This window comes from Beta vulgaris, chromosome 9 (assembly GCF_026745355.1).
Source record: "Beta vulgaris subsp. vulgaris cultivar EL10 chromosome 9, EL10.2, whole genome shotgun sequence".
Taxonomy (NCBI): domain Eukaryota; kingdom Viridiplantae; phylum Streptophyta; class Magnoliopsida; order Caryophyllales; family Amaranthaceae; genus Beta; species Beta vulgaris.
The window spans coordinates 31,743,457-31,770,096 of record NC_079210.1 but is presented as its reverse complement, the minus strand read 5'-3'; the positions used below and the strand labels follow the sequence as shown (position 1 = coordinate 31,770,096).

The 26,640-nt window shown below is 37.4% G+C and overlaps 1 protein-coding gene, 1 long non-coding RNA gene, 1 other non-coding gene and 1 pseudogene across 3 annotated transcripts; 2 read left to right on the top strand and 2 right to left on the bottom strand.

The window, feature by feature from the left end:
- Positions 1-1,789: 1,789 nt before the first annotated feature.
- LOC125493956 (small nucleolar RNA R71) lies at positions 1,790-1,896 on the bottom strand. The gene has a single exon (XR_007270279.1). It is a non-coding gene; the product is annotated as a small nucleolar RNA R71 (small nucleolar RNA).
- A 3,474-nt stretch (positions 1,897-5,370) lies between these two features.
- LOC104908302 (uncharacterized) lies at positions 5,371-8,043 on the top strand (annotated as a pseudogene).
- Positions 8,044-9,075: 1,032 nt separating this feature from the next.
- LOC130590037 (uncharacterized) lies at positions 9,076-11,904 on the top strand. Its single transcript, XR_008967633.1, has 3 exons — positions 9,076-9,632; positions 9,723-9,790; positions 11,678-11,904. It is a non-coding gene; the product is annotated as an uncharacterized LOC130590037 (long non-coding RNA).
- Positions 11,905-14,759: 2,855 nt separating this feature from the next.
- On the bottom strand, positions 14,760-15,248 carry LOC125493604 (uncharacterized mitochondrial protein AtMg00820-like). The gene has a single exon (XM_048637073.1). The coding sequence runs from the start codon at positions 15,246-15,248 to the stop codon at positions 14,760-14,762; it is 489 nt and encodes a 162-aa protein (XP_048493030.1).
- Between the last annotated feature and the right edge of the window lie 11,392 nt (positions 15,249-26,640).

The following is a 26,640-nucleotide window of genomic DNA, read 5'->3' as shown; positions in this document are numbered from 1 at the left end:
TGCGTTCCGGAATTTAAATTTCGTTCATTAAACCCTTTTTCTCTTTTAGTTTTAGACTTACGCTTTCATTCTAGTTTTCAGTGAATATTTTAGGGTTCTGTATTAGAGAGAAAACAATTGAGTTTTTCATTGATAATTGAGATTAGAGATCATAGTTTGTGATTCCATTGATATTGAAGGTACGTTTCATTCATCTTAATTCAAAGTTTCAGTTTTTAATTCATTCTCTTGGTGTTTGTTTATGTTCTTATATTATTTAAGATCTTTATTCTCTTAGTTCCATAATTGCGATTTACATTAGTTTAATCATAACTTAATCATGTTTAGCCTTAGATTAGTCATAGATTCATTGTTTAATTGCTTTAAGTCCATGATTAGTGAGTAGTTTCATAATCTAGGGTTAGGGTGAAAGTATGAATTAGGGTTTTAAATATGATGTTGATGTGATTGTGATTATGGAGAAGCTTATGCATTGATCTTGGTGTTTTGAGACCTTAGGATAGATATTGATCACATTTATACTTTGCTATTTTGATTTCAAATGTTCTTAAATCGGATTTTGAACTCTTTTATCATCCCCAAGAATCAACTTAATTTCTATACCAAGATATTGGATGGAAATTAAGGGGATCCTTCATTAGGGGTTTTCCAAACTTATTGAATCTCTTAATCAATTAACTAAAGACCATTCGAGAGAGGATTTAGTTGATTGATTAAGTGATTACTCTTGAGGACCATTCGAGAGAGGACTCGAGTATTTTAGAGGAGAACTAAACCTTGCATAATCGTCTTTGTTGCTTCACAATCGCATTAACAATCATTATCCGTTCTTATTCATACTAGTAACCTTAACTCTAGTGTCTTTTATTTGATATTTAAACTCGTATATTTGCTTGTTCTAGTTGTTACTTAGTCTTAATTGTTACCAAACATCTTTCAAACCCCAAATACCTTTCAATTAGGTAGTCTGGACTTGATAGACTTTAATCAATCCCATTTTCCCTGTGGATCGACCCTTGACTTGCCCTTACTATTCTCTTAGTAATTGCTTGTTAGGATTATAAATATTATTTGGAAAGCGGTTCTTAGTGCCCTAACGACACACTAAAAACCTCTTATCAAAATGGCGCCGTTGCCGGGGAAGTTGTGCTATTGATTGAAGTATATTTTAGTTTAGTTTGCTTAGTTGATTTTTCTTTTATTTTCTTTTTACTGTGGTTGTTATTTGCTAATCCTCTGCTTAGCTTTGTTGTGTTACATGAGAAGAAGAACTCACGGTTCACCCACATTGCCTCTAGATCCTGAAATCGACCGTACATTGCGAAAGCTTTGGAAGAATTTGGAAAATTTGACTTTGGGTTCTGAGCCTTCTTCACCAATCTCAAGTACATCAAGTGAAGTTGAATCAGAAATGGGTGAAGCAAATCCACAACTGTTTAGGGATTTCGGAAATCCGGGTTCCTATGTTCTTCAAGGTGGAATTCGACTCCCCACCACCACTACAAATTTCAGCATTCACCCTCAGTATACTCGGATGGTGAAAGCAGAGCAGTTTTGTGGGGGGTCAGATGAGGATCCTCTAGACCATCTCGACAGGTTTCTTGAGATCTGTGCCACGATAACAACTAATGGTGTCTCTCCTGACTACATCAAGATGCACTTGTTCCGGTACTCTCTTACCGGAAAGGCAAAGTCATGGATCAAGAGCTTGCCTGCTAATTCCCTCACTACATAGGAAGAAGTCACAATGGCCTTCTTGAAGAAATACTTCCCGGAGTGGAAGACTGCGGACATAAGGAGGAAGATCTCCTCATTTGAGCAAAAGAACGATGAGACACTTGCCGAAGCTTGGGAGCGGTTCAAGGAGATGATCCGTTCATGCCCACACCATGAGTTCAACAAGAATCTACTCATGCGATTTTTCTATGATGGTCTTGATCCGATATCACGGGCCAAGCTTGATGCTGGGGCGGGAGGTCAACTTTCTATGATCCCGCAAGAACAACTTGAGTCCACATTTGAGGAAGTGATCAAGAACTACTCATGGGGTGGAAGACGAAGAGGTGCTCAACCTAAGAAGAGCGGAAAGTTTGAATTAGACCCCATGGATCAAATTCAAGCCAAGATGGACCAACTCGACAAGAAGCTCTCCAAGATCAATCTTGCATCGTCTACTCCTTCACAGGTAAACTCTTTTTCTTGTGATATTTGTGGTGGTACTAACCATGATACTTCTTATTGTGGAGGTACTCATTCAGAGCATGTGGCGGCAATAAATTTAAGAGGAGAGGGGTATCAAGGAAACCAAGGGTATAGGAACAATCAACAAGGAGGTTGGAGACAACCTCAACAAAACTACACCCAAGGATTCAACCAACCTCAACAAGGATGGAATCAACCACAACAAGGGTACAACCAAGCTCACAACCAAGGGTTTGCGCAAGGGTATAACCAAAACCAAAACTACAACCAAGGTGGTTCCTCCTCACAAGGGTCCAACACTTACCAAGCTCCACATCAAAGGACCAACAACCCAAAACCTCCTTCCAATCTTCCTATTCCCCACCCAACACCTCAACCACACCACACATCTCTCCAAATTCTCCAACAACTCCAATCCATGAACCAAATTCTCCAAAACCATGAGCAAAGGTTTCAAGAGCTACAGGCCCACAACAAAATGCTTGAAACCCAAATTGCCCAAGTAGCTGAGAAAAATCCCTCAACCCCCACAAATCAACTTCCGGGCATGAATTTCTTGTGTTGTTGATGCTTGTGCACCAATTGTGGTTGATTTGGTGAATTTGTCTTGAAAGTCTCTTGTAAGTGGTGATACTCTTGCTTGTTAGCAACTTGTGGTTGCTACTAATTGTGGATTGGCTAGCTGGTAGATCTTAGGACTAGTTTTTTTCCTTCTTTTTGATTTTCCTTTCTTTTGTGTGTTTCATTGTGTGGTTTGATTTTTCTTTTTGTGTGTTCTTTGTGTCGAGAGTCCGTTTTGTGGTGTGTCATTGCAGCAGATCATCACTTCTCCTTCCCTTTTTTTTTCAAAACAAAACCTCTTTACCACCATGGGAAGAAGTAGTGGTGAAGGCTCCTCTAGGTCCAAGAGAGCAAAGACCGGATCCTCCTCACAAGGACCCTCGTCTAGCTCTAATCCCCCTCCCCTCTATGCTGTGAAACTTCCCAATGCCGCTCATAAACAAATTTTTCAACAACTTTCTGAGCGCACGTTTCGTCCCACAAAGTTCTATGACTACACTACCTGCAACTACCATAACATCGAATCGATCATAAGGGAGATGTCAGGTAATGTCGGGTTATCGGACTTTCTTGACGTCCATGCACCTACTTATGATCAACTCACTCTCGAATTCTTGAGTACGTTGAACATAAGTAAGGAGCCGGGCACGGGTGCTCTAGCTATTCAATTTCATATGTTTAATCAAGCTAGAGCACTCTCCTTCGACGAATTCTGTGAGGCATTCGGGATGGATTCTCGAGCTCCCTGTGATGCCCCTTTGGGCACCATCTGGCAGGGATACAATGAGCAAGAATGGTAGGCCAAAATCACCAACGGCACGACTCCTATTGCTTGGGATACTCTTTGGAACAAAAAAATGATGAATTGAGTTACAAAAGCTACATTTGTAATTAAGGTATTTATATTTGCAAAACCTTGACATGAATGATGAGTGTACCTTTGTCTTTGGAAAAATTAAGTGAGCAGGCCAAGAAACAAAGGTACACTTTGCTTGACACACTACACTACACTCCTCATTGGGACATGGCAATGGTGCAGTTGGCACAATATCTTTGGTAATACAGACTCGACGATACTCTTGTGATAAAGAGGTGAAATAATTCAAAGTCACTTCCCTTGTCCCTGGTATGTGCGCTTGTCCAATTGTAACAATTTGAATATCAAACTCATTCTCAATCGCCATGTAACAATCATGAATACCCTAATCCCTAAGAAAAATAACACTTAATCAAGTGTAAAGAAGAATTACCATAACTTGAAATAAAGTTGAAAAGATAGGTGATAAATCAGTCATCAACTTTGAAATTTCTTTAGAGAACAAAGAAAAAAATATCATGCTAAAAGAAGGGGTGTGGAGTACTATGTAATAGGAAGAGGAACGAGTGATAGGAGGATTTTCTTTTTCGGGGCTTTGTAGGTTTATCTCGAGGTCTTCTGGTGAGGTTTCTTTGAGGTAAAATAACAACGATGGTTAAACTCTAACCTTCTAGGGTATGATGTTTTCATTACCTTGCTTATGTCTTGTATGTATGTCCTCATGCATGGCTGTTCATCCCAATCTTTTCACAAGCCCGGTCCTGGGGCAGGGCAGGCGGGGCCCCCTCCCAGGGCCCAAAAAAAAAATTCGGTTTTGCCTTTTGTAAAAAAAAAAAAGTCTTAGAAATACACGAAAGAAGCAGATCAGAAGGCAGAATACTAAAAGTCTAAAACTGAAAGTTTCCCCAATTCCCTTCCCCTAACCTCCCGCATATCACGCTTTCAGTTTTCATTCTCCAAAAATGGTAGATTCATCCATTCTTTCTATAATCTTTTTCCCATTATTTCTCCCTAAAATCTCTTGCAAATTAACTGAAAATATATTATTCTCCAGTTATAATCTTCAAAATCCAACGGGAAAAAAGAAGTTTTTGGGAATAAATAGTTCATTCTTGCTTCCCTGTATCTCAATTCTCACAATTACAAAGAACCCATTGTTTTAAATTTTCAGATTTCAACAGTTCATGAGGTTTGTAAATTGTAATTTCATTATCTAATTTTTCTTCGGCAATTTGTTGATTTGTCAATTTTATTTCTGAATTTTGTATGTAAATTTGATTTATTTAAAGATTAGAAAACTTGGTAATTTGATATTTTATCTTCCAATTTCGTAATTCCTATGAATGAATTTATGAATGATTATTGTGGACTTGTGGTTAACACTTAGCAGATAAGCAGAGTAGCAAACAAACCCAATTCGTGGTTAACAATTAACTATATTAGATTTTTGTGCTTCTACTTGTGTTATTAAATAATCAAAGTACAAGAATTTTAGCAGATAAGCAGAGTAGAGTAGTAGACAAAGACTCTTGATATGTATGGAAATAAAAATGAATGTACTAGAACAACAACAACTACGACAAAGGCTTAGTCCTTAATTCCTTGTGGTGGTACTTGATTAAATGATTAGTTGATCAATTGTTGTTCGACGTTCGTGGAAATTGAGTATTGACTAAATAATTTCATTTATTTGCAGACATTTTGAACTTCGAAGACAAACACTTATGTAGAAGATCATCCAATTTCACAGGTGTTGTTGTTCTTCTCTATATTAGTTGAATTGCTATATAATGTTGACGAAACATTTATCTGGTAGTGAAAAAAGAAAGAAAAGAAAACAAAGAGAGGAGTTAGAAGAATCACAAAGGGGAGCTCTTAATAAATACTTTAAGAAAAAAGAAGGAGAACCTTCGGAGAGGGTGGATCTAGATAATCAGGGTCAAAATAATGAAAATTCAGATGATTATGCTACTAATGTGAATGAAGTTGATAATGCTACTAATGTGAATGATCTTAATAATGCTACTAATATGAATGATGCTGATAATGCTACTAATGTGAATGATTTTGATAATGTGACAAATGAGATTGTATCTAGTAATCCTATTAGCTTGACTGATCCCGAAGATGCTACTAATTTAAACGATAATGCCCCAAATCAAAATAATGAGGATATTCCTAATATGGGTGACCCTAATCATGTACCAAATGAGTCTAGTGTTGAAGATGTTGGGGTTGATACACACTTTGTTCCACCTTTGGACATTTATGATCCTAGAAATTGGGGTGTTCTTGATAACAAGTCTAGAGATATTTTAGTTGAGAAAGAACCTATAAGAGAACTAAATCTAAAATTTCCTTTAGATGGTAAGTCTAGGCATTTTTCATATGTTTAATTTTCTAGAAAAATGAGTAATGGAGAGAGTCGTGATAGAAAATGGTTGGTCTACTCTAAACACGTGGACAAAGTATATTGTTTTTGTTGTAAATTATTCACAAAGCAAAATAAAACAAGCTCTCTAGCAACTGATGGATTGAGTGATTGGAAGCATTTTAGTGAGAGACTCAAAGAACATGAGAATAGTGTTGATCATATGACTAACATGAATGTTTGGACTGAATTAAGAGTGAGATTAAAGACTAATCAAACGCTTGATAAAGACTTGCAACAAGGAATTTCAAAGGAGAAAGAACGATGGAGACAAGTCTTAGTAAGAATAATTTCGGTTGTTAAATTTCTTGCTAAAAATAATTTAGCTTTTCGAGGATCGAATGAGAAACTTTATGAGGAGAGTAATGGAAACTTTTTGGGATTACTTGAAATGATTGCTGAATTTGATTTGCCAATGCAAGACCATCTTAGGTGTATTTCGAACGAAGAAGTTCATTACCATTATCTTGGTCATAAAATTCAAAATGAGTTAATCTCTCTCTTGGCCCATAGTATTAGAACTTCTATCATAAGACTCATTAAAGATGCAATATATTTCTCAATTATTCTTGATTGTACCCCTGATGTAAGTCACCAAAAACAAATGAGTCTAATAGTACGATGTGTTAATATGTCGAGTAACAAAATAAAAATAGAGGAGTACTTTTTAGAATTCTTAAGGGTGGATGATACATCCGGACTTGGGCTTTTTAATGAATTAGTAGATGCATTAAAGTCTCTTGAGCTTAATATCGATGATGTGAGAGGCCAAGGATATGATAATGGTTCTAATATGAAAGGAAAACATCAAGGTGTACAGAAGAGATTGCTTGACATAAATCCTAGAGCTTTATATATGCCACGCGCTTGTCATAGTCTAAATCTTATTCTATGTGATATGGCACATTCATGTGTTAAAGTAATTTCTTTTTTTGGGATTTTGCAACGTATATATTCATTGTTTGCCATTTCCACCAAAAGGTGGAAAATTTTATGTGATAATGTTTTTGAAACTGTTAAATCTTTATCTGATACTCGATTGGAAAGTCGAATTAAAAGTATCAAAGCTATTAGATTTCATGCTCCAAAAATAAGATTAGCTTTGTTACAATTATATAAATGTGCTGGTACCGATGCTAAGACTAAAAGTGAAGCCGAAAGTTTGGCTAATGCTCTTGAAAGTTTTGAATTCTTACTTAGGATGGTTATTTGGTATGATATTCTATTTGCAATTAATTTGGCGAGAAAGAAATTGCAATCTAAAGCAATGTGCATTGATGCTACAATTCATGAATTAGATGGTGTAATGTCATATTTTGAAAACTACATAAATGAGGGGTTTGAAAACAGTATGAATAGTGCCAAGAGTCTTGCAATTGATATGAATATAGAGCCAAATCTTCCAACTAAACGTCATGTTTTCAGAAAAAGACAATTTGACGAGAATAATCAAGATGAAGCAAGTCAATCACCCGAGGAGTCTTTTAGAGTTAATTATTTTTTGGTGGTTGTAGATATGGCTATTGCTTCATTGAAAGATAGATTTGAACAATTAAAAGTTTTTGAAGATCTTTTTGGATTTTTAATTGATTCAGTAAGGTTGAAGTCATTGGATATTGCTAAATTAAGAGAAAGCTGCAATAAGTTTAATAATGTTTTTTCTCATAATAATTTGTCGGATGTTGATGCAAATGACTTTTTTTATGAAATGAAAGTATTGCAAATGACATTGCCAAATGTGTTTATGTCTGCAATTGAAATTCTTGAGTTTGTCAAACATGCAGATTGTTATCCAAATGTTTCAATTGCTTACCGAATCCTACTAACGATGTTGGTGACAGTAGCATCTGCAGAAAGAAATTTTTTAAAGTTGAAGTTATTGAAAAGTTATTTGAGATCAACAATGTCACAAGAAAGATTAAATGGTTTAACAATGTTAAGTATTGAAAAGAATATGTTGGAAAATATTGATGTTGACACTATCATCAATGATTTTGCATCCAAAAATGCACGAAGACAATGTTTTTTATAATAATTTGTATGGTGAAATATTATTTTTAAGATTGATTTTTGATTGTAATACTTCACTTTTGATTAATTTAATGAAAAATTTTCATTAGTATTTTTATATTGTATATCTCTTTCAATTTCTCGTGCGTTAGGGGCTTAAGATTTTAATCTCGCCCCGGGCCTAGTAATGTTCAGGAACGGCTCTGTGCTTACAACAAGTGCTTTATTAGAGGTGAAGAAGCAGTAGAGTACCTATTGAAGACAAGATTTGGTTATTCAAGCTAAGTTGAGTAAAGAGGCAGGAGGCTGCTGTTTAGGAAGGATGGTGTGCATAGTACTTCTTAAAAGACTAACTATGCTATTAACTCTCTTCCTGCTGTCATTTCATTACTTTGTGCTTTTACTAAGTATCCTCTTTAACTTTTTGTGAGTATGTAATATGTTAGTTTTTGATGTTGGGGAAAATTTTCAGTATTGGGTTCATAGATCATAGCTATCCTCTATCTATCTGGAAATTGAGTGAGTGAAGTTTTCAAAAGGTAACAACATAATGCTTTGGATTTTGGGTTGGGGGGTTATTGTAAAGGAACTTTTACTGTAATAGCCCTGTTTTTAAGAACCTTTATTTAAAAGCTAAAAGTCGATAAGACCATCATTCTTAATGGTTAAGAAAGCTTGTGGATAAGCATTACCATTCTTAATGGTTAAGAAAGCTTGTGGATAAGCATTACCATTCTTAATGGTTAAGAAAGCTTGTGGATAAGCATCATCATTCTTAATGGTTAAGAAAACTTGTGGATAAGTATCATCATTCTTAATGGTTAAGAAAGCTTATTAATAAGCATCATCATTCTTAATGGTTAAGAAAGCTTATTAATAAGCATCATCATTCTTAGTGGTTAAGAAAGCTTGTGGATAAGCATCATCATTCTTAATGGTTAAGAAAGCTTGTGGATAAGCATCATCATTCTTAATGGTTAAGAAAGGTCAAAGAGGATAAGAACCATCATTCTTATTGGCTAATAAGGCTTTGGAAACCAATAAATCGTTTGGAGATTGTTTTATCGGGTAGCGATGAACTTCCAGTTAAAGAGCCATTTGGGATTGAATCCGAGCTCAGAACCCAACCAAAATTGATATATGACATTCTTGGGATGTCTTAAGGTTAAAATGGTCATTTATCCCCAAGAATTACGTGGCTTCATAAGGTAAATTGCATACATAGTAAAACCTGGCCAGCTGAAATTACAGCTCAGACCTATCCTCAAAGAAAGCTGCTTAGCAGCTACTTAAGTGTCTATCTCTCAAAGAACTTTTTATGCATGAAAGCCAACACCTTAGGCTAACACCTCAAGCAAGAATCACCCAAAAACTCCAAGAAACCAACCTTGCCCAGAAGAGGTTTCCCTCCCCTGGGGGTACCGCCAGAACAGACTATAAAAGCCTGTTCTGGATTTTCGTCTCTTTTCTCTTATTTCTTCCTCTTGGACACCCACTTTTCTTTACATATAACTCTTCTAAATATCCATACAAAGTAGTTCAAGCTTTGGTTCCAATCTTTAGACCTTAAAATCATATAGAAAACCTTGCTGAAAGATCACATAAGTTGTTGTAAGTTCAACAGTTTACACCCCTGATTTAAGCTTAGTTTTTCATATCTATAAGCTTGTTGAAACTAATCTTAGCATTTTATACATTCAGGGGAAGCTGTAGGAGTAGTTAACCAAGTGGATTAAGGAATTTCGTGGCTTTAAGCATCCTTAGTTAAGGTACACACTTAGTTTGGTTTTAACCTAGAGATTTCCACTTCTATAGTTAAGTGATTGTTTCTTTCTAGTGTAAAGCATGTTTATGAAATGAATTTACTTATGATGTGTATTTTATTATGTGTATATTGAGTATATTACACGAGTATAACATGTTAAGGTTCATTAGAGATATTTTATTTGACCTAAACAACACTTATACACTAAGTAATACGATTATGCTTCTTAATGGAATGTGTTTAGTACATGGACTTGTGGAGTAATTATGATGATTAAGGTGGAGTTGTTATGTTATTGTTGTTGTGGAGTTGTTGTGGTGGTTGTGGTGAAGTTGTTGTGGAGTTGCTATTGTTGTTGTTGCTTTGTTGTAGTAGTGTTGTTGGGTTATTGTTGTTAGTCATTGTGGTTGTGGTGGAGTTGCTGTGAAGCTGTTGCCTATTGTTGTTGTTGTATCGCTCTTATTGGATAGTCGCTGTTGATGATGCGAGGGGAGTCCTAATCTTAGAATTGGGAAACTGTTATAATTATTGTAGTTGGAGTTGATATGTAGAAGTCGAGTTATGAGTTATGGGAATGACTTCATTAATTTCTATTTGCGGGATTCAGTTTTATTAGCATAATGTTGCGTTAGAAGAAGATAATTAGAATAGTTAAGATTGGTTGTTGATTATTGTTATTGTTATGAGGGATTATTGGAGGATGATTTTGGAATGGAGTATCATTCGGAATTATGAAGGAGATTATAATGTTGGAATTGATATATTGGTTAAGGATTTGAGTGCAACATAGAAATCAGTTTATTGAGGTTTATTTACGAGTCGAGCTAGCTTTATATTCTCAATATAATTGTTGGTAGCACAATTAGGTGCTTGATTATAGGTACAGTTGTGAGTTATGTTTAGTTTGTTTAGTTATATAATTTGGAATTATGATTATGAATTGGGATGCAAGTCGATGTAGCTAATATCATTGAAGTTATAGATATTAATTAAGGATTAAGGAAATTAGAATGTTAAAGGTTGATAATTTGTGAATTGGGAATTAGTTTAAGTTTGGTTATTGATTATTGATGTTATCGTGAGATGGTTGTTGGAGAATGGCTATGTAGACGTATATAATTCAAGATGATATGGGAAATCAAGTTATGATGCTTGGAGGTTTCGTATAATTGTTATAGAGTTGAGGTAACCTTTGGGTTCAACAAAATATATTTAAATGCTCCCGTGGGCGTTATATTGAATTTTGGATATCATATATCGTTTGTGGTAATGGCCATGATTATAGATACATCTCTGTGAGTTAGTTGTGAATTGCTATTGGATTGTTATAAAAGTATCATTTTGTTCAATTATCGAAATCGTTCGAAAATACTATATTTCTCAAAATATGATTTGGTATGATAATGAGGAAATGATTCAAATATGAGTTAAGACCAGATAAGGTCGAATATGGTGTTATGTTATGAGTATTGACGATTCAAGTATGAATCATTAAATATCTTATTTTATAAATATGAAAGTGAGGCATGAATAGGCACCCCGAGTTAGGGCGGGTAGAGTCCCTAGCTGTTGCCTTCCAGGAGGGGCGAATTCCTGGCGTTATAGGACATGTCCGGGTAAGTCTTGCAAGCATAACAATAAAAGGCTGGGTGACGACCCTCACTAGTTTGGAGACAGCTGGTACTGCGTGGTACCCCTCTCCACTCGCGTTCATGCCAAACGATCTGATTTTGTGAAAATATATCAACTAAGTTGAGTGTGATTATCTGTTACTATAACTATGTGTTAGTTTTCAAAATACACCTAAACTTGTATTTTCTATTACACAGTGTGTACTCAGCTTTGCTGATGGTGTTGTCATTTCTGTGGCCTGTCACTTGGTTGGTGGCAGAGTCAAACATCGTTGCAGGTTTGGTGTTGTGAGCTCAGGATTCTGAAGTGAAGCAAGATAAAGATGCCGTCGTAGCTTATGGATTGAGTTTGTATTTTAGATAGTCAATTAAGGAATAGTTTCTGATATATTTCGTTGTATACAATATTTGGGAATATTAGTCGAGATATCAGTGTAATTGAAGTCTTATATAAAGGATTTTGTTTTGTGGGCCAATAACCCACAAGTCCAGGATCGTTTTCTAGGTTATTTCCGTTGCGAGTAAATGTTTAATCCAAGGCTTATTAAGCATTGATTGTGATTAGTGAATCTTAAGTGTATTTACCTAGCAGCTCGAGAAAACGGGCTGTTACATTTACATTTTAAAACGTGTAGAAATCATGCCATTAAGAATCATGATATCTTGTAGCTTATGGACCTTTATTTCTCTGATTCTCCTAGAAGTGTTAGACACACCACTTATGCCTCCAGGAAGAAAGTTTTAAAATATTCTAATAAGAAAATTAGGAAGAACGTCTATACATGAGTAAATGTTACAGAAAATCAATTTTAGTGAGATATTAAATTTATTTTGTGCATACTAACAAAAAATACCAATTCTATAGATTTTACTAATAGAAATTTACTTAATATTAAAGTTGGGGGTGGATAAACGTTGCCACTCACAATAAATTAATATGACACAGAGTATGTGGTATTATTTGCATGAACCCGAACAAAAAGTACGAAAAATCCAAGTCAGCATCAAAATAGTTAAGTCAAACCCAACTGTTTAAATCACCAAATATCAACACTTTCAAGTGCCAAAAACATGCATGTATGCATCCAATATCCCACCATTCCTAAACAAACAAAAAAAATCTTATGACAGCTTAAAATGTGATGGACACACATTAGCAACTAGAAAAGAACTTAAATTGAGCATATCTTAACAACCAGAAAAAGCTCTAAATTGGAGCCTAGGAGCCCATACTTTTGATAGCTTAAAATAAAACAATGACAGCGTAGACAACCGGAAATAACCAACAATAAAAAGTCATTTCAGGATCTTTGCAGCAAATCATTAGTTATTAATCGTAATACATCAGATTGTATTCACCAACTACTCAATCCTGAACAATCCAAAACATGATTGTGACCTCACCTAATTTCTGCTATCCAGACGCACAGCTAGCCACTCAGAGCATAAATTTTAGGAAGTATCCAAAATCGATTCCTTAACATCAATCTCATAGGATAAATTTTAGGAAGTAGAGCATGGTTGTGATTGATAAATTGGAAAATAAAAGGGATGAGAGATAGTTATTAAGCATTCGAGTGGCGTGAGTCACTCACAATCTAAGCTTAACACACTAGGCTAAGTTATAGGGTGTTCATACCTAAGGCAATATATGTTCACTAACAGTGCGTTTGGTATTAGTTTTTTAGTAAAGGAAGGGAAAGAAAAGGAAGGGAAGGGAAGGGATGAGAAAGGAAGGGAAAGAAAAAAAAAACTAAACTTTTTGATGTTTGGTTAATAAGAAGGAAAGGAAAGGAAAGAAATTTTATGTTTGAAAGAATAGGAAGGAAAAGAACAACAATTCATATACTGATTTACATACTCCGTAAAGACGTGAAATAAAAGAAAGTGGCATTACTCAAACCAAGAAAGCCAAAGGCACCAGTCCAACTCTCATTTATGTTTGAAAGTTTTCCTTATCCTTCTTATTACACAATCTTCACAAGATATACAAAGTTAGGCTACAAACTAGGAAGCAAATAATAAACTTTCCTAACTAACCTAAATCACACGAGATAAGCAAGGATGACAATAAATATCCTTGATTTATGTACATCAAAGAATATGCTAAGCTAATATTCTATTGCACCCCCTCAGTCGAAGCGGGAGGAAGTCGAACACTGAGACTGTATCGAAAATCTTCAAACAAAACTAAGAGGAGACCCTTAGTGAAGATATCAACAAGCTGATGACGACAAGGAACATGTAAGACCCGTACCTGGCCACGAGCTACCTTTTCACGAACAAAGTGAATATCAAGTTAAATATGTTTGGTACACTGATGGTTCACCAAATTACCAGACAAATAAATGGCACTAACATTGTCACAATAAACAAGTGTAGCTTTCGGTAAAGGACAATGTACTTTAAGAAGCAGATTTCAAACCAGCATGATTCCGACACAACATTAGCCACACCCCGATACTCGGCTTCGGACCTCGAACGGGACAAGGTGGCCTGGCATTTTGCCGACCAAGAGACCAAGTTGTCACCAAGGAACATAATAGCCGGAGGTAGAATGACGAGTATCAGGACAACCACCCCAATCTGCATCTGTATAAGAAACAAGAGTGGAAATGGAAGAAGGGTACAAGTGTAAGCCATGATCAATAGTACCCTGAATATAGCGCACAATGCGCTTAAGTGCCTGCATATGTTCGTCACGGGGATCATGCATAAATAAACAGACCTGCTGTACAGCATAAGAAATATCAGGTCTAGTAAATTTAAGATACTGAAGAGCCCCCGCAAGGCTACGATAATGAGATGGATCCTCATAAGGGGTGCTCGCATGAGCACTAGCTTAGGCTTCGTATCCACAAGAGTAGGAGAGGGCTTACAAGAAGACATGCTAGCACGCTCAATAATCTCAAGAGCGTACTTACGCTGAGAAAAGAATAAACCACCTGCATGACGAGCCACAACAATGCCCAAAAGATAACTCAAAGGCCCCAAATCTTTCATAGCAAATTCGGAACTAAGGTGGGCAATGATAGACTTGCGCAAAGCATCGGATGATGTGGTAAGAATGATGTCATCAACGTAAAGCAACAGATAAGACATATCGGAGCCACGCCGATAGATAAAAAGTGAATGATCAGACTTACTATGGGTGAAACCAAGTGAAGAGACATAGTCAGCAAAGCACATATACCAGGCCCGTGGAGCCTGCTTGAGACCATAGAGGGATTTCTTCAAAAGGCACATATGATGAGGTCGAGCAGGATCCCGAAAACCCATAGGTTAATGCATATAAATAGTCTCTTTGAGATCCCCATGTAAGAAAGCATTCTTCACATCAAGCTAGTGAATAGACCAAGATTTGGACAAAGCTAAGCTTAGAACAGTCCGAATAGTGGTCGGTTTGACAACCGGGCTAAAAGTTTCACCACAATCAATGCCAATCAGTTGAGTCTGTCCATCACCTACAAGACGAGCCTTATGCCTCTCAAAAGTACCATCAGCATGTCCTTTATGAGTAAAAATCCACATAGAACGAATAACATTCACATCAGGGGGGCGGGGTACCAACTCCCAAGTCCCATTTTTCATTAGAGCATTATATTCATCAGTCTTGGCAAGTTTCCAATTCATATCACGAAGAGCACTCACAGGGTTACGAGGTAGAGGGGCTTTAGAAGCTTGTGTGTGGAGGTTAAAGTGACGTTTAGGCTTAAGAATCCCATGTTGACTACGAGTAACCGGGCAGGACAGAGCAGGTGGCGAGCTGGAAGTAGGCTGAGAGGATGAATTAGGAAGAGAGACGAAGTTGGGCGCGGCCTGGGAATCCATAGGGGATGGAAGTGGGGAAGGCCCAGCAGGGGATACGGGTGAGAGTTGACGGACAGGAGATAAGGAGGACGCTGCTGGGCTGGAAGAAGAAGGAGGCCCAGCACGCGTGTGCGGATGGACATCAGAGGAGGGGGGCTGGGCCTTGGCTTGTGGGGAGGAGGAGTCAAGCAGCGCTGGAGACCGAAGAGGAGAGAGACGCGGGTCTGGAGAGAGACGCAGGTATGCTATGTTTATGGGCCATGTTTGTGGGTTGATAGGCTCATAAGGAAGGGATGCGTCCAGGTGTTGGAGAATGGCAGGATGAACACCATCTTGTAAAAGCTCATATATATGTGAAGAGGGAGTATGTAAAGTGGAAAATGGGAATTTTGACTCATCAAAAATAACATGACGACATACAATAATTTTGCGAGAAGACATGTCATAACATTTGTAACCACAATGATTAGAAGGATATCCCAAGAAAACGCATGGAGTAGAACGAGCTTGAAGTTTGTTGATGGTGGTAGAGGGAAATAAGGGATAGCACAAACATCCAAAACCCGGAGATGATCATAAGAGGGATCTCGTTGATAGAGGATTTTGTGAGGAGTTTGATAGGAAAGACCCTTGGTAGGAAGAATGTTAAGAAGGTAAGTTGCGATTTGTAATGCATGATGCCAAAAGGATGGGGGAATAGAAGTATGAGCAAGAAGAGTACGAACAATGTTGTTAATAGTTCGAATTTTCCGTTCGGCTTTTCCATTTTGGGAAGAAGTGTAAGGACAAGAAAAATGAAAAAGTAATCCATGTTGCTTACAAAAATCCCTTAGAGGCTCATTATCAAATTCCCGCCCATTGTCACATTGTAGAGTTTTAATATCACGTTCAAATTGAGTGCGGACAAAAGATTGAAAAGAAATAAAAGTAGAATACACTTGAGATTTCTTAGCTAATGGAAAAGTCCACACAAAGTTTGTATAATCATCCAATAAGACAAGATAATAGCGATGACCCAAGGAACTCAAAACAGGAGAAGTCCAAATATCAGCATGGATAATATCAAATGGCATAAAAGTGCATGAAGTAGAAGTAACAAACGGTAACTTAGCAAGTTTTCCAAGAGGACATGAAGAACAATCATGTGAGCTAAAAGTTTGATTACAATCGATCATCTTATTTTTCCTAAGAGTAGCTAAGATAGGAGCTCCCGGATGACCCAAGCGCTCATGCCAGTAGTGGAAGCAAAAGCGGAAGAAGGTGAAGCAATAGTGGTGGAAAGAGGATAAAGAGCTCCTTGACTCTCACATCTCATTAGTCGACTCCCCATTTGTAAATCCTTCACAGAAAACCCAAAAGGATCAAATTCCACAGACACAGAATTATCAGTGGTAAATTTACGAATGGAAACTAAATTTTTGACAAGTTGGGGAGCATGAAGAACATTTTTGAGGGTTAATGAGGCATGGAAGGAAGGTAAATGAGTGTCTCCGTAACCCTGAATAGGAATAGTATTACCGTTACCAACTATTATACCATGAGAATTGCTCAAATTAAAATAGGAAGAAAGAGTACCTTGATCAGAATTCATGTGAGAAGTGGCCCCGGTGTCCATATACCAGTTTGGGTCAAGAGGAGTGAGCCCAAGTGTGTACATAGTTGAATCAACGTCAGTTGGGCTGGAACCTTCAGTTGGAGGGACTACTGCAGCAACATAAGCTTGATGTTGAGGAGGGATTTGTCTTGAGCCCAATACACCAGGCCCAACTGGATGAGAAAGTGGTCTGGGCCAAGAGTAAGTGGGGTAAGGAGAGGGAGGAACTGCCCAAGAACCTGGGCCCAGCCCCAAGGCCACGGAGGCAGTGAGGGCCTCTGTCTAGCCACAGCGTCGCCACCGGCCTGACTGTGGCCACCACCACCATTGCCGGAGGTCCGGCCACCACCGCCGGAGTGCCGACCGCCACGACCGCCATTCCGGCCACCACCGCCGCCGGAATTGCATTTTTTCCCATTGTTTGAGCCACGATTGCGGCCATCATTTCGCCCACCTTGAGAGTGTGAGAGGTGAGGGGTGTTCTCCGGCGCCACATCATCAGTTTCACGAGCGACCAAGGCGGCGCCGGTGGAAGCTTTTTTTGCAGGACACGCCTCCTTAAGAGTGAGCATCGAACGGGCTTGATAAAAGAGAGTAAGAGGGTCACTTTGGCAAATAAGAGTAGCAACTTGATTGTAGGAATCCATGAGATTGGAAACCATTTGAAGAACAAGTCGATTATTAGAAACCGGGGCTCCCACATTCTTGAGTTGGTCCGATAAGGTCTTAAGATGTTGGCAATACGCAGAGGCATTAGTAAAATCCTTCATATGCGTATTAGAGAATTCTTGTTCGAGAGTGAAGGCACGAGAATTCTTATTATCTTGAAAAATATCACGTAAGCGATTCCATGCCTCCATAGCCGTGGAATCGGGCTCAATAATGGTGTGTAAAAGATCATCGGAAATGGTCGCATAAATCCATTGGAGGATCGTAGCATCAAGAGTAGACCATAACTCCTTTTCATCATCCGTGGAGGGAACCTTCTCTTTCCCTTTTTCCGGTGGAATAATATGGTGGATGACTTTGTGAGAGCGAGCATGAATTTTAAATAATTTGACCCACGTAGAATACTAGACATTCTCCATAGCAAGGGTGATAGAGATGTTGTTCCGGATGTTGGAAACCACAAGAGCAGGATGAAAGGAGGACTTATCGTCACTCATGGTGGTGAGGCAAGTAAGGCTGACGAGAAGAAGGGCGGCGCCGGTGGTGGGCCGAGAATGCAGCGGAAGAAGACAATAAGGGAGTTCGGAAGAAGGAGGAAAACCGGTCCCTAGGAAGAAGAATATGATACCATGAAAGTTTTCCTTATCCTTCTCGTTACACAATCTTCACAAGATATACAAAGTTAGGCTACAAACTAGGAAGCAAATAATAAACTTTCCTAACTAACCTAAATCACTCGAGATAATCAAGGATGACAATATCCTTGATTTATGTACATCAAAGAATATGCTAAGCTAATATTCTATTAATGTTGTATGTTAACAAAAATAGAGTAAGAGTATTACAACCTTTATATCTTATGTTTTTAAAATGAAATTATTGAAGATAAAATAATTCATAAAACTTAGACAAATAGTCCATAAAACATTGCAGAAAAATATTTGAAGTTTAAATAATCATAAAACTTGTTAAATAAATACACCATCCTCTTCCAACATTTCAATGAGAAATGCTTTGCGAATATTCTTTGGACAACCAAAGAATTCTCTCAGTCATTAGCGTTCAAAAATCTATAAGCTTTGAATTGTTTGCTTTCTTCAATTCCTATGCTCACACTTTCTTCATAGATTTCATCACTTGAGTAAACTCGTTGACGAATTTGTTTCAAAATAGAATTACATTCCCTTGTGGCATCAGCAACACTATAAAGTCCTTGCTTTAAGATTTTTATTTCATAGTCTTTCTCCAAAATTTCTTTCCTTTAGATGAACTCTCACTTTTTGAAGTTGTAGGAGATGTAGATTTTGCCTCACAAGGAGAATTAGGATCAAAGCCTTGTAATGTTGCTTCATTTTGGGTGACCATAACATCAATCTCATCGATAGTAATTGGTTCATTGCTACTCCTTTGACGTGCTCTCTCTTTTGCAGTAAGAGACGCTTCACCATTTGCTCAATCCTTTGGATAAAGATCCAAGAGCTTTTCATAAAAAGGAAGAGGAGTAGCTGTCCATTTTTTAGCTTCGGGTTTAGCCTACAAAAAAAAATATTTACATGAAGGGTCACAGATAAAAAAAATAACAATAATCTCACCAAACAACCCAGTATAATCAAATTGCGTTTGAACATTCACTATATCAGAATGTACCTCTATCAAGGCTTTCCATACTCCAGGCTCGGCCATAAAACACTTACTTTCCTCACCCCAACGAAAGCTACTTGAGTTCTCGAACATATCATACGCGTCATTGAAATTCTTTTTAAGAGTTTTTTGTCGATTTTGCAAATGGTCCTTCTTAATCGGGAGGTCGAGTTTTTCACGTAGCTCTTTAATAATGGTATAATAAGAACTAGAAGTTCATTGATCATTGATTCGGTTACCTATCATTTGTTGGTGTAGTAATGCCTCGATTAGAAGTGCATTCATATTTTCAGTCCATTTGATTTGACACCCACTAGGTTTCTTGTTCGGCACATCCATCAGGCTAATGAAAATATAAAATATAATGAAATATAAATATAATCATATTATAGAAAATTATTTCAAATTTTATAAAAAATACATTCCAATGTCATTCAAAACTAACACACATCAGTTAAAAATAAGTAAACATAAAAAAAAAAACATTCAAGTCATGTCACCACGTAGAGCTAGATATTGTGTATAATTGTTCCACATTTGAGGTGCTATATTGTCTCGAATAATTTTTACTTCTTCGCTATCATCATCTCCTACATTATTGTGCCTTATTCGTACAGGCCTATTTGATAGTTCACGGTCAACCTCAGCAATAAGTTCCTCGTCATGATCTATAGCCATTAAAAAATTATCCAAGATACAACACGCCAGCACAATGTCTCTTTGTGTTTCAAAAGAGTAATGTGGCTCTGTTGAACTAGCAATAATAGCAAATTTTTTATTTAAGACCTCCAAAGGCTCTTTCAATAGCATTATTAATAATGCATGTCGAAGATTAAAAAGTGCTTGAGCATATTTGGGGCCACGTGACGAATATTCCTTCAAGTGATAACGTACACCCCTATAAGGGGTTATGAGGCCAACCGTGAGCATATAACCGGTATCGATAAGATAATATTTACCTAAAAAATATTAATGGAAATAAGCTAATTGACGTGTGTAATATGGGTAAACATATCAATGAGTTTATTTTTACCTTCCGGAATATGCAAGCTATCTTCTCTAGTTAATGCATTTATAAGTATCCTTGAATCTAACGCCGTTCCCTTCCATCCAGGTAACACATAAGTGAACTTTAAGTCAAATGAACTTGCAGCTAAGACATTTTGTGTTGGCCAATGTTTTCTACCACAATACCTCGGTGCATTAGCGTTAGAAACTTTAACGCGAACATATGTCCCATCAATAGCACCTACACAATCCTGACACAAAATTTATTTAATTTAATTTTTATCTCTGCAGAAAAAGTATTATTTGTTGCTGACTTTATTTATAAAAATTACCTTAAAGTATGGATAAATCTATGCTTGTTTCGGATCTCTAGAGGAACAGTTGAGTCATCCGGTTGTATAAGGAACTGATCTTCTAATGAAAGGATAGCTTCAAGAACTTTATGAAAATATCGGCTTATAATTTCACCGAAACGACGAAATGTGACTTGCAAACTGCATTTCCTTACATTATGACCTATTGTGTAGAGAAATATTGCAACTTGCTCCTCTACATTAGCTAGTCGTGTATCTTTCAATTGGCCACTCGTACGCATTTAAGGACACAGTTGAACAAAAGTTTCTGGTTGCATGCATAGTAAGTGACGTCTCTTCCTAGTATAGTTAAGGAACTCAAAAAGGTTTTCCCTTGCTACATGTCGTTCAATTGTTTGTTCTCTGGAAGGCATATGATTATAACTCATAATGTAGTTTTTTTTTCGTAGTAGGTATAATCTATATGTAACTAAAAAAATCATTTTGATGGTAGCTAAATTTCTCATTCTATCCCAAATCACAACCCAATTTTCAAACACACTATCCTCGTTATCATTGTGAACTTGCTCATCTTCTAATATATGCTCGTTATCTTTGATAAATTTTGTTCCATCTATAATAACAGATTATAAAATAAATTATATATTAGAACAGTGGAACAAGATTACTGACGTACCACAAACCATTCAAGATTCATATAGTCAAAAGTTACAAATAAGCAGCAAATGTTTGATACTTTTTTCTTCAAAACAGGGAGAAAAACAGTAATATTTTGATAGGGGTTTCTGGGTATAAATGAAATCGTGAAAGTAGTAAATCAAGAAATTGCAGGCAAGAACGACGAATTATATACACCAATTTAATTGCAAAAAACTAAGATAATCGAATTCTCTCAAAAAAAAAATTGACAATAGAAGACATACCTTTGTATATTATTATGGGAGGCTATGGATGAACTGAGGTGAGAGAAGAGAAAAGGGTTATTATATACTGTGTAATTTTTTGTAGGGAGAATTATATGTGGGAGGCAAAAAATAACGTAATGGAGGGAAGTAAAATTTGGGAAAAGATAAATCAATTTTTAATTAATTATCTCTTTCCTCTCAAATTCCTCCAAATTTGGGAGGAAAGATAAGGGGAGATTTATAAGGTTTTCTTTCCCCTCACTTCCTTTCTTTTCCTATTAAATCCCTTGTTATTTTTTTTACCAAATATAGGAAAATCTTATTTTTCTTTCTAGTTCCTTTCTTTTCCATCAAATTCCTCTATACCAAACACACTGTAATAGGCTGAGTGTCATAGTCCATTTCGCACAAATGAATACTCATGGCGGGAAGGATTGGCAGGTTCATGTCTAATCACTACATTCTCAGGCAAACAAACAATGTAGGGTTCAGGGTCGGGCACTCGCTCGTGGTTTTGAGGTTGAGATTTCGAAGGGCTTAACATACCTTTAGACCATTGAGAAAACCCATCACCTGTAGTCAGTAATTGAGTGAAGAAGCCATCTTTTTCCCCTTGTCCAGTCGAGTTGCTTTGTTATTTCCCTTCAGATACTTGACCATCTCTATGACCATTGAACCCATTATACTGCACAACACCTCGCACCGGCCATAAATTGCTTCATCTGCTCTTGGTTTAAGCATGACATCATAAAAGTCATCATAAATTGTTGGTTGTCTGTCATATGTCTCATCTCTCACCTCAGGTTAGTTATTTCGGCACGCATTTGGCTGGGTGATGTTGGTCTAGAAAATCCAAAGTACTCCGTGTTTGTGATTCCTGATCCAACACCCCTAACATGTCCACCATGCTTGGGCTTCTTGAGTGCTCTAGCCAAAATATCATCTCGACCACCCTCTATGACAACTTCAACTTTTTTCGATTGCGCCTTCAATGCATTCTTATAATATCAGTGAAGAAACAAAAACAAAGTTGGAGTATGTAGGACAAATATTTTAGATTTTTAATAAAAATGTAAAAAGGAAATCTATTTTACTATTGCAGTAGCAGTTTCATGGTCGATTGGATTGTCAAATAATGTTATTCCATCTTTCACACGTCAATGAGCTCTAATCCATAACTCATGATGAGGCACTTGATCGACGTGGATGCCTTGTTTTATAAACTCATTCGCCTAACAATACATATAAACATAGTTAGAATACTTAATGAAAACAATGCCATATAATATAACCGATATTCACATAACTTACAATCTCATCTTCATAGTATTGGTACCCACGGGAGTTGCCTTGATAGCTTGAAACTTTCACATTTGATCGTTTTCGAACTTCTTCACTTAGCTCCTTGTAATAGTAAAGATACAAAGTTAAAACTTACAACACATAATAATCTATTTTCTTAACCAAAAAAAAACTACAAAAAAATATAAAAAATTTTGAAACCTTGAACTTTTCGGTAGTGCACATTTCCTTAAACTTTATCCCAAGTAGGTTGAAGGATAAAAGGATAGTTCCATGGTGGTCTACTACTCAACCTTTCAGTAGACTTCCTGTACAACCACAAATTTCCTAATCTTGTCTTGAATGCCCTCCATAGATCATTAGCATGAGACAAGATCCATTTTCTACATTCTTTTTGCATGATGAACCCTCCTCTACAAATATAACAAATTATTATTTAGCATATAACTAGAAGAACAAGTGAGAAGTGCCCCAAACTGATCTGTTGGTCCCTTGACAGTTCATTTGTACCGACTAGTGTAGATTGTGATCAATACTGTTTTTTTTTCTTTTTGGAGGGGGGTAGGGGTGGGGTGTAGGTCTAGTTACATAAATACGATTGTAAACCTGTTAACAGTACATACTATATACTGAACCGGTTTAGATTACTTTAGATTAATTTGGAAATACATCAAGCAGTATATTGAAATAATCCGTGGAAGGAATTGCTAAAAACTGAGCGCCTAGAGTTAAATTATAGTTATCCTGTTAAAAATTCAGCATCACTAGTATAAATATATTTAAAGTTCATCACACCACCTGTTTATGAAAATCTTAAAACTGACACAGTTGTTCACAATTCTCATTTACTAGTTGCATTGTCAGTACAAGAATCCCTCCCTCACTAGTCCTTTTGTATTTGAGCTGCTCGTTGTGCCTATAGTTGTTCACAATGCTTCACAAAAAACTACAGACTATATTCTACAAGCCAGTTTGTCAAAGGATTTGAGTTTTTCCTTCTGTTGGTTATTTATGACTGTATCGGAAGTCCTATCAGGCAGTATGACATATGTCCTAATTGTTGGGTATATGGTTAAATATGAAGCTCGTGGAGTGTATGGGGTGTGGAAAAAGGTTGCGTTGAAAGAGAAGAAATGGAGTTCGCCCTGGTGTGGAAAAAGGTTGCGTCGAAAGAGAAGAAATGGAGTTCGCCCGATCGGGTCGGGCAAGACTGCCAGATCGGGCCCGCAACGTCAACAAGAAACTGGCAGTTTTGGAAGCTTGCGTTGGCCGCCCGATCGGGCCGAACAACGAACAACGACTCGGGCATTCGTTGCCCGATCGGGGCCGAGAGCAAATTTCTTCGAGCGTCAGTCGCCCGATCGGATGGGTCTCGCCCGACCTGATCGGGCGGGGCTATTTTTGACGCGGGACGGCTCCGAAAACGCTGTTTTCTTAGTAAGGGTATAACTAGGTGCCCTAATATGATTTTTATTGTATTCTTCATCATTAAACACATATTAGAGAGAGAAAAGGCTATAGAGCGAGATCTTGAGCGCTTTTGTAATCTTTCTTGAACATTCATCGATTCCTAGTGCATATTCGTGGTTTTTCTCCCAGTTCTTGGGTTTCCACGTAAAAGTTTTGGTGTGTTATTTCCTGCTTTATTATTTGATATTCTATTATTGTTTGCTATTATTCCTAGATTGTTAGTCAATATAACTTACAAGTGGTATCAAGAGCTATGTTTAATTATTGTCTAGATCTAGAATAATTAACAATGGAGGATTCAAAGATTAGAATTGAGAAGTTTGATGGGACAGATTTTGGATATTGGAAGATGCAAATAGAAGACATCTTATATGAGAGAAATTTGTATCAACCTTTGTCTGAAAAGCCTGCTGACATTGAAGAGGCTAAGTGGAAGGTACTGGATAGGCAGGCACTAGCGGTGGTGCGTTTGACATTTGCTCGGATTGTGGCGGTCAATGTCAAGGACATCAAAACAACGACAGGATTGATCAAAGCTCTGTCAGATATGTATGAGAAGCCCTCGGCTATGAATAAGGTATATTTGATTTAGAGATGAATAATGGTAGTTCTGCTGCTGAACATATTAATGAATTTAATTCAATAATAAGTCAGTTAACTTCGGTAAATATTATCTTTGAGGATGAAGTGAAAGCCTTAACTTTGTTGTCCTCTTTACCTACTGCTTGGGAAACTGTTGTGACTGTTGTTAGTAATTCCTCTGGTAAAGAGAAATTGGTTTATGATGTTGTCCGTGATCTGATTGAGAGCATTCGAAGGAAGGAGATTGGAGAATCATCTGGAGCATACAGTGCAGAGGGAAGAGGGAGAGGAAAACAAAAGGGAAAAAGGAAGGGTTCACAAGGGACATCAAAGTCACGGGGGCGAAGTAAGTCAAAGGGTAGAACAAATTTTACCTGTTGGAATTGTGGTGAGAAGGGTCATCCAAAGAGGGATTGTCCACATCCCAAGAAGAAGGGTGGAAAATCTGACCATAGTGAGAAACGGGAGGATAGTGACAACTCATCGATATTTTCTGCATCGAATGAGGTTGAGGATGCTCTGATTTTCAGTGTTGATAGTTCTATAGAGTCGTGGATCCTAAATTCGGGGGCGTCGTTTCACTCTTCACCCATAAGGGAGCTGTTTCAGGACTTCAAGGCAAAGAAGTTAGGAAAGGTCCATCTTGTTGATGATAAGACCTTGGATAATGGGGAAGGGAGATGTGGTTGTCAGCACTACGAATGGAGGAACTTTAAAAACTGCATGATGTTAGGTACATTCCAGGCCTAGCAAAGAATCTGATTTCTGTGAGTCAGTGGACTCATGTGGCTACAAAACGTGTTCTGTGAGGGAAAGTGGAAGATTTCCAAAGGTTCCATGATTTTGGCTAGAGGTACTAAGATGGGAACCTTATACACTATTGCAGGGTGTCAGACATGATTGGTGCAGCTACGGTAGATGAGACAAGTTATGGCATACTAGACTTGGTCATATGGGTGAGAAGGGATGAAGATTTTAGCTTCAAGTGGCAAGTTGTATGGGTTGAAATCAGTTGACATGGAATTTTGTGAGAGCTGTGTTTATGGCAAGCAGAAAAAGGTGACTTTCACAAAAGCTAAGAAAGGAGTTGAAAACTGAGAAGCTAGAATTGGTGCACACTAACTTGTGGGGTCCCTCACCAGTCAGATCTCTTGGAGGCTCACGGTATTTTGTTACTTTCATTGATGACTACAGCAAGAAGGTGTGGCTCTACTTCATGAAGAAGAAATCTGAGCTCCATGAACTTCAAGAAGTGGAAAGCTGAGGTCGAAATCAGACTGGAAGGAAGATTAAGTGCATTAAGTCTGATAATGGAGGTGAGTATGAGTTGACAGAGACACAAAACTCTGTAGGAGAACGGCATAATTCTGAAGAGGACAGTTCCAGGGAAACCTCGACAGAATGGAGTTGCAGAGAGGATAACAGGACACTGACTGAGAGGGCTAGATGTATGAGGTTGCATGCAGGGCTACCTAAGACTTTCTGGGCAGACTCAGTTAGTACAACAGCTTATTTGATCAACAGAGGACCATCAGTTCCTTTGAAGTCAAGTTGCCATAGGAGGTTTGGAGTGGAAAGGAGGTAAATTTTTATTTTCTAAAACTATTTGGTTGTGTTGCATATGTTCAGTCTGAGAAACGTGACAAGTTAGACCCAAAAGTCGTTAAATGTTATTTTATTGGGTATGGTTCTGAGAAGTATGGATATCGATGTTGGGAACCAAAAGGTAGGAAGATTTTGAGACACTTGATGTCACATTTGATGAGACAAGCTGTATAAGGATGTATTTGGTGGAAATCTGAGATTACTGAAGTAGTGGGAGTTCAGGAGAAGGAGATTGTGGAGATAGGTGGCATTGATGTAGGGATGTCATTGTTCCAGAATTGGGTGAGCAACATAGAGATGAAGTTCACACTCCTGCAGGGTCT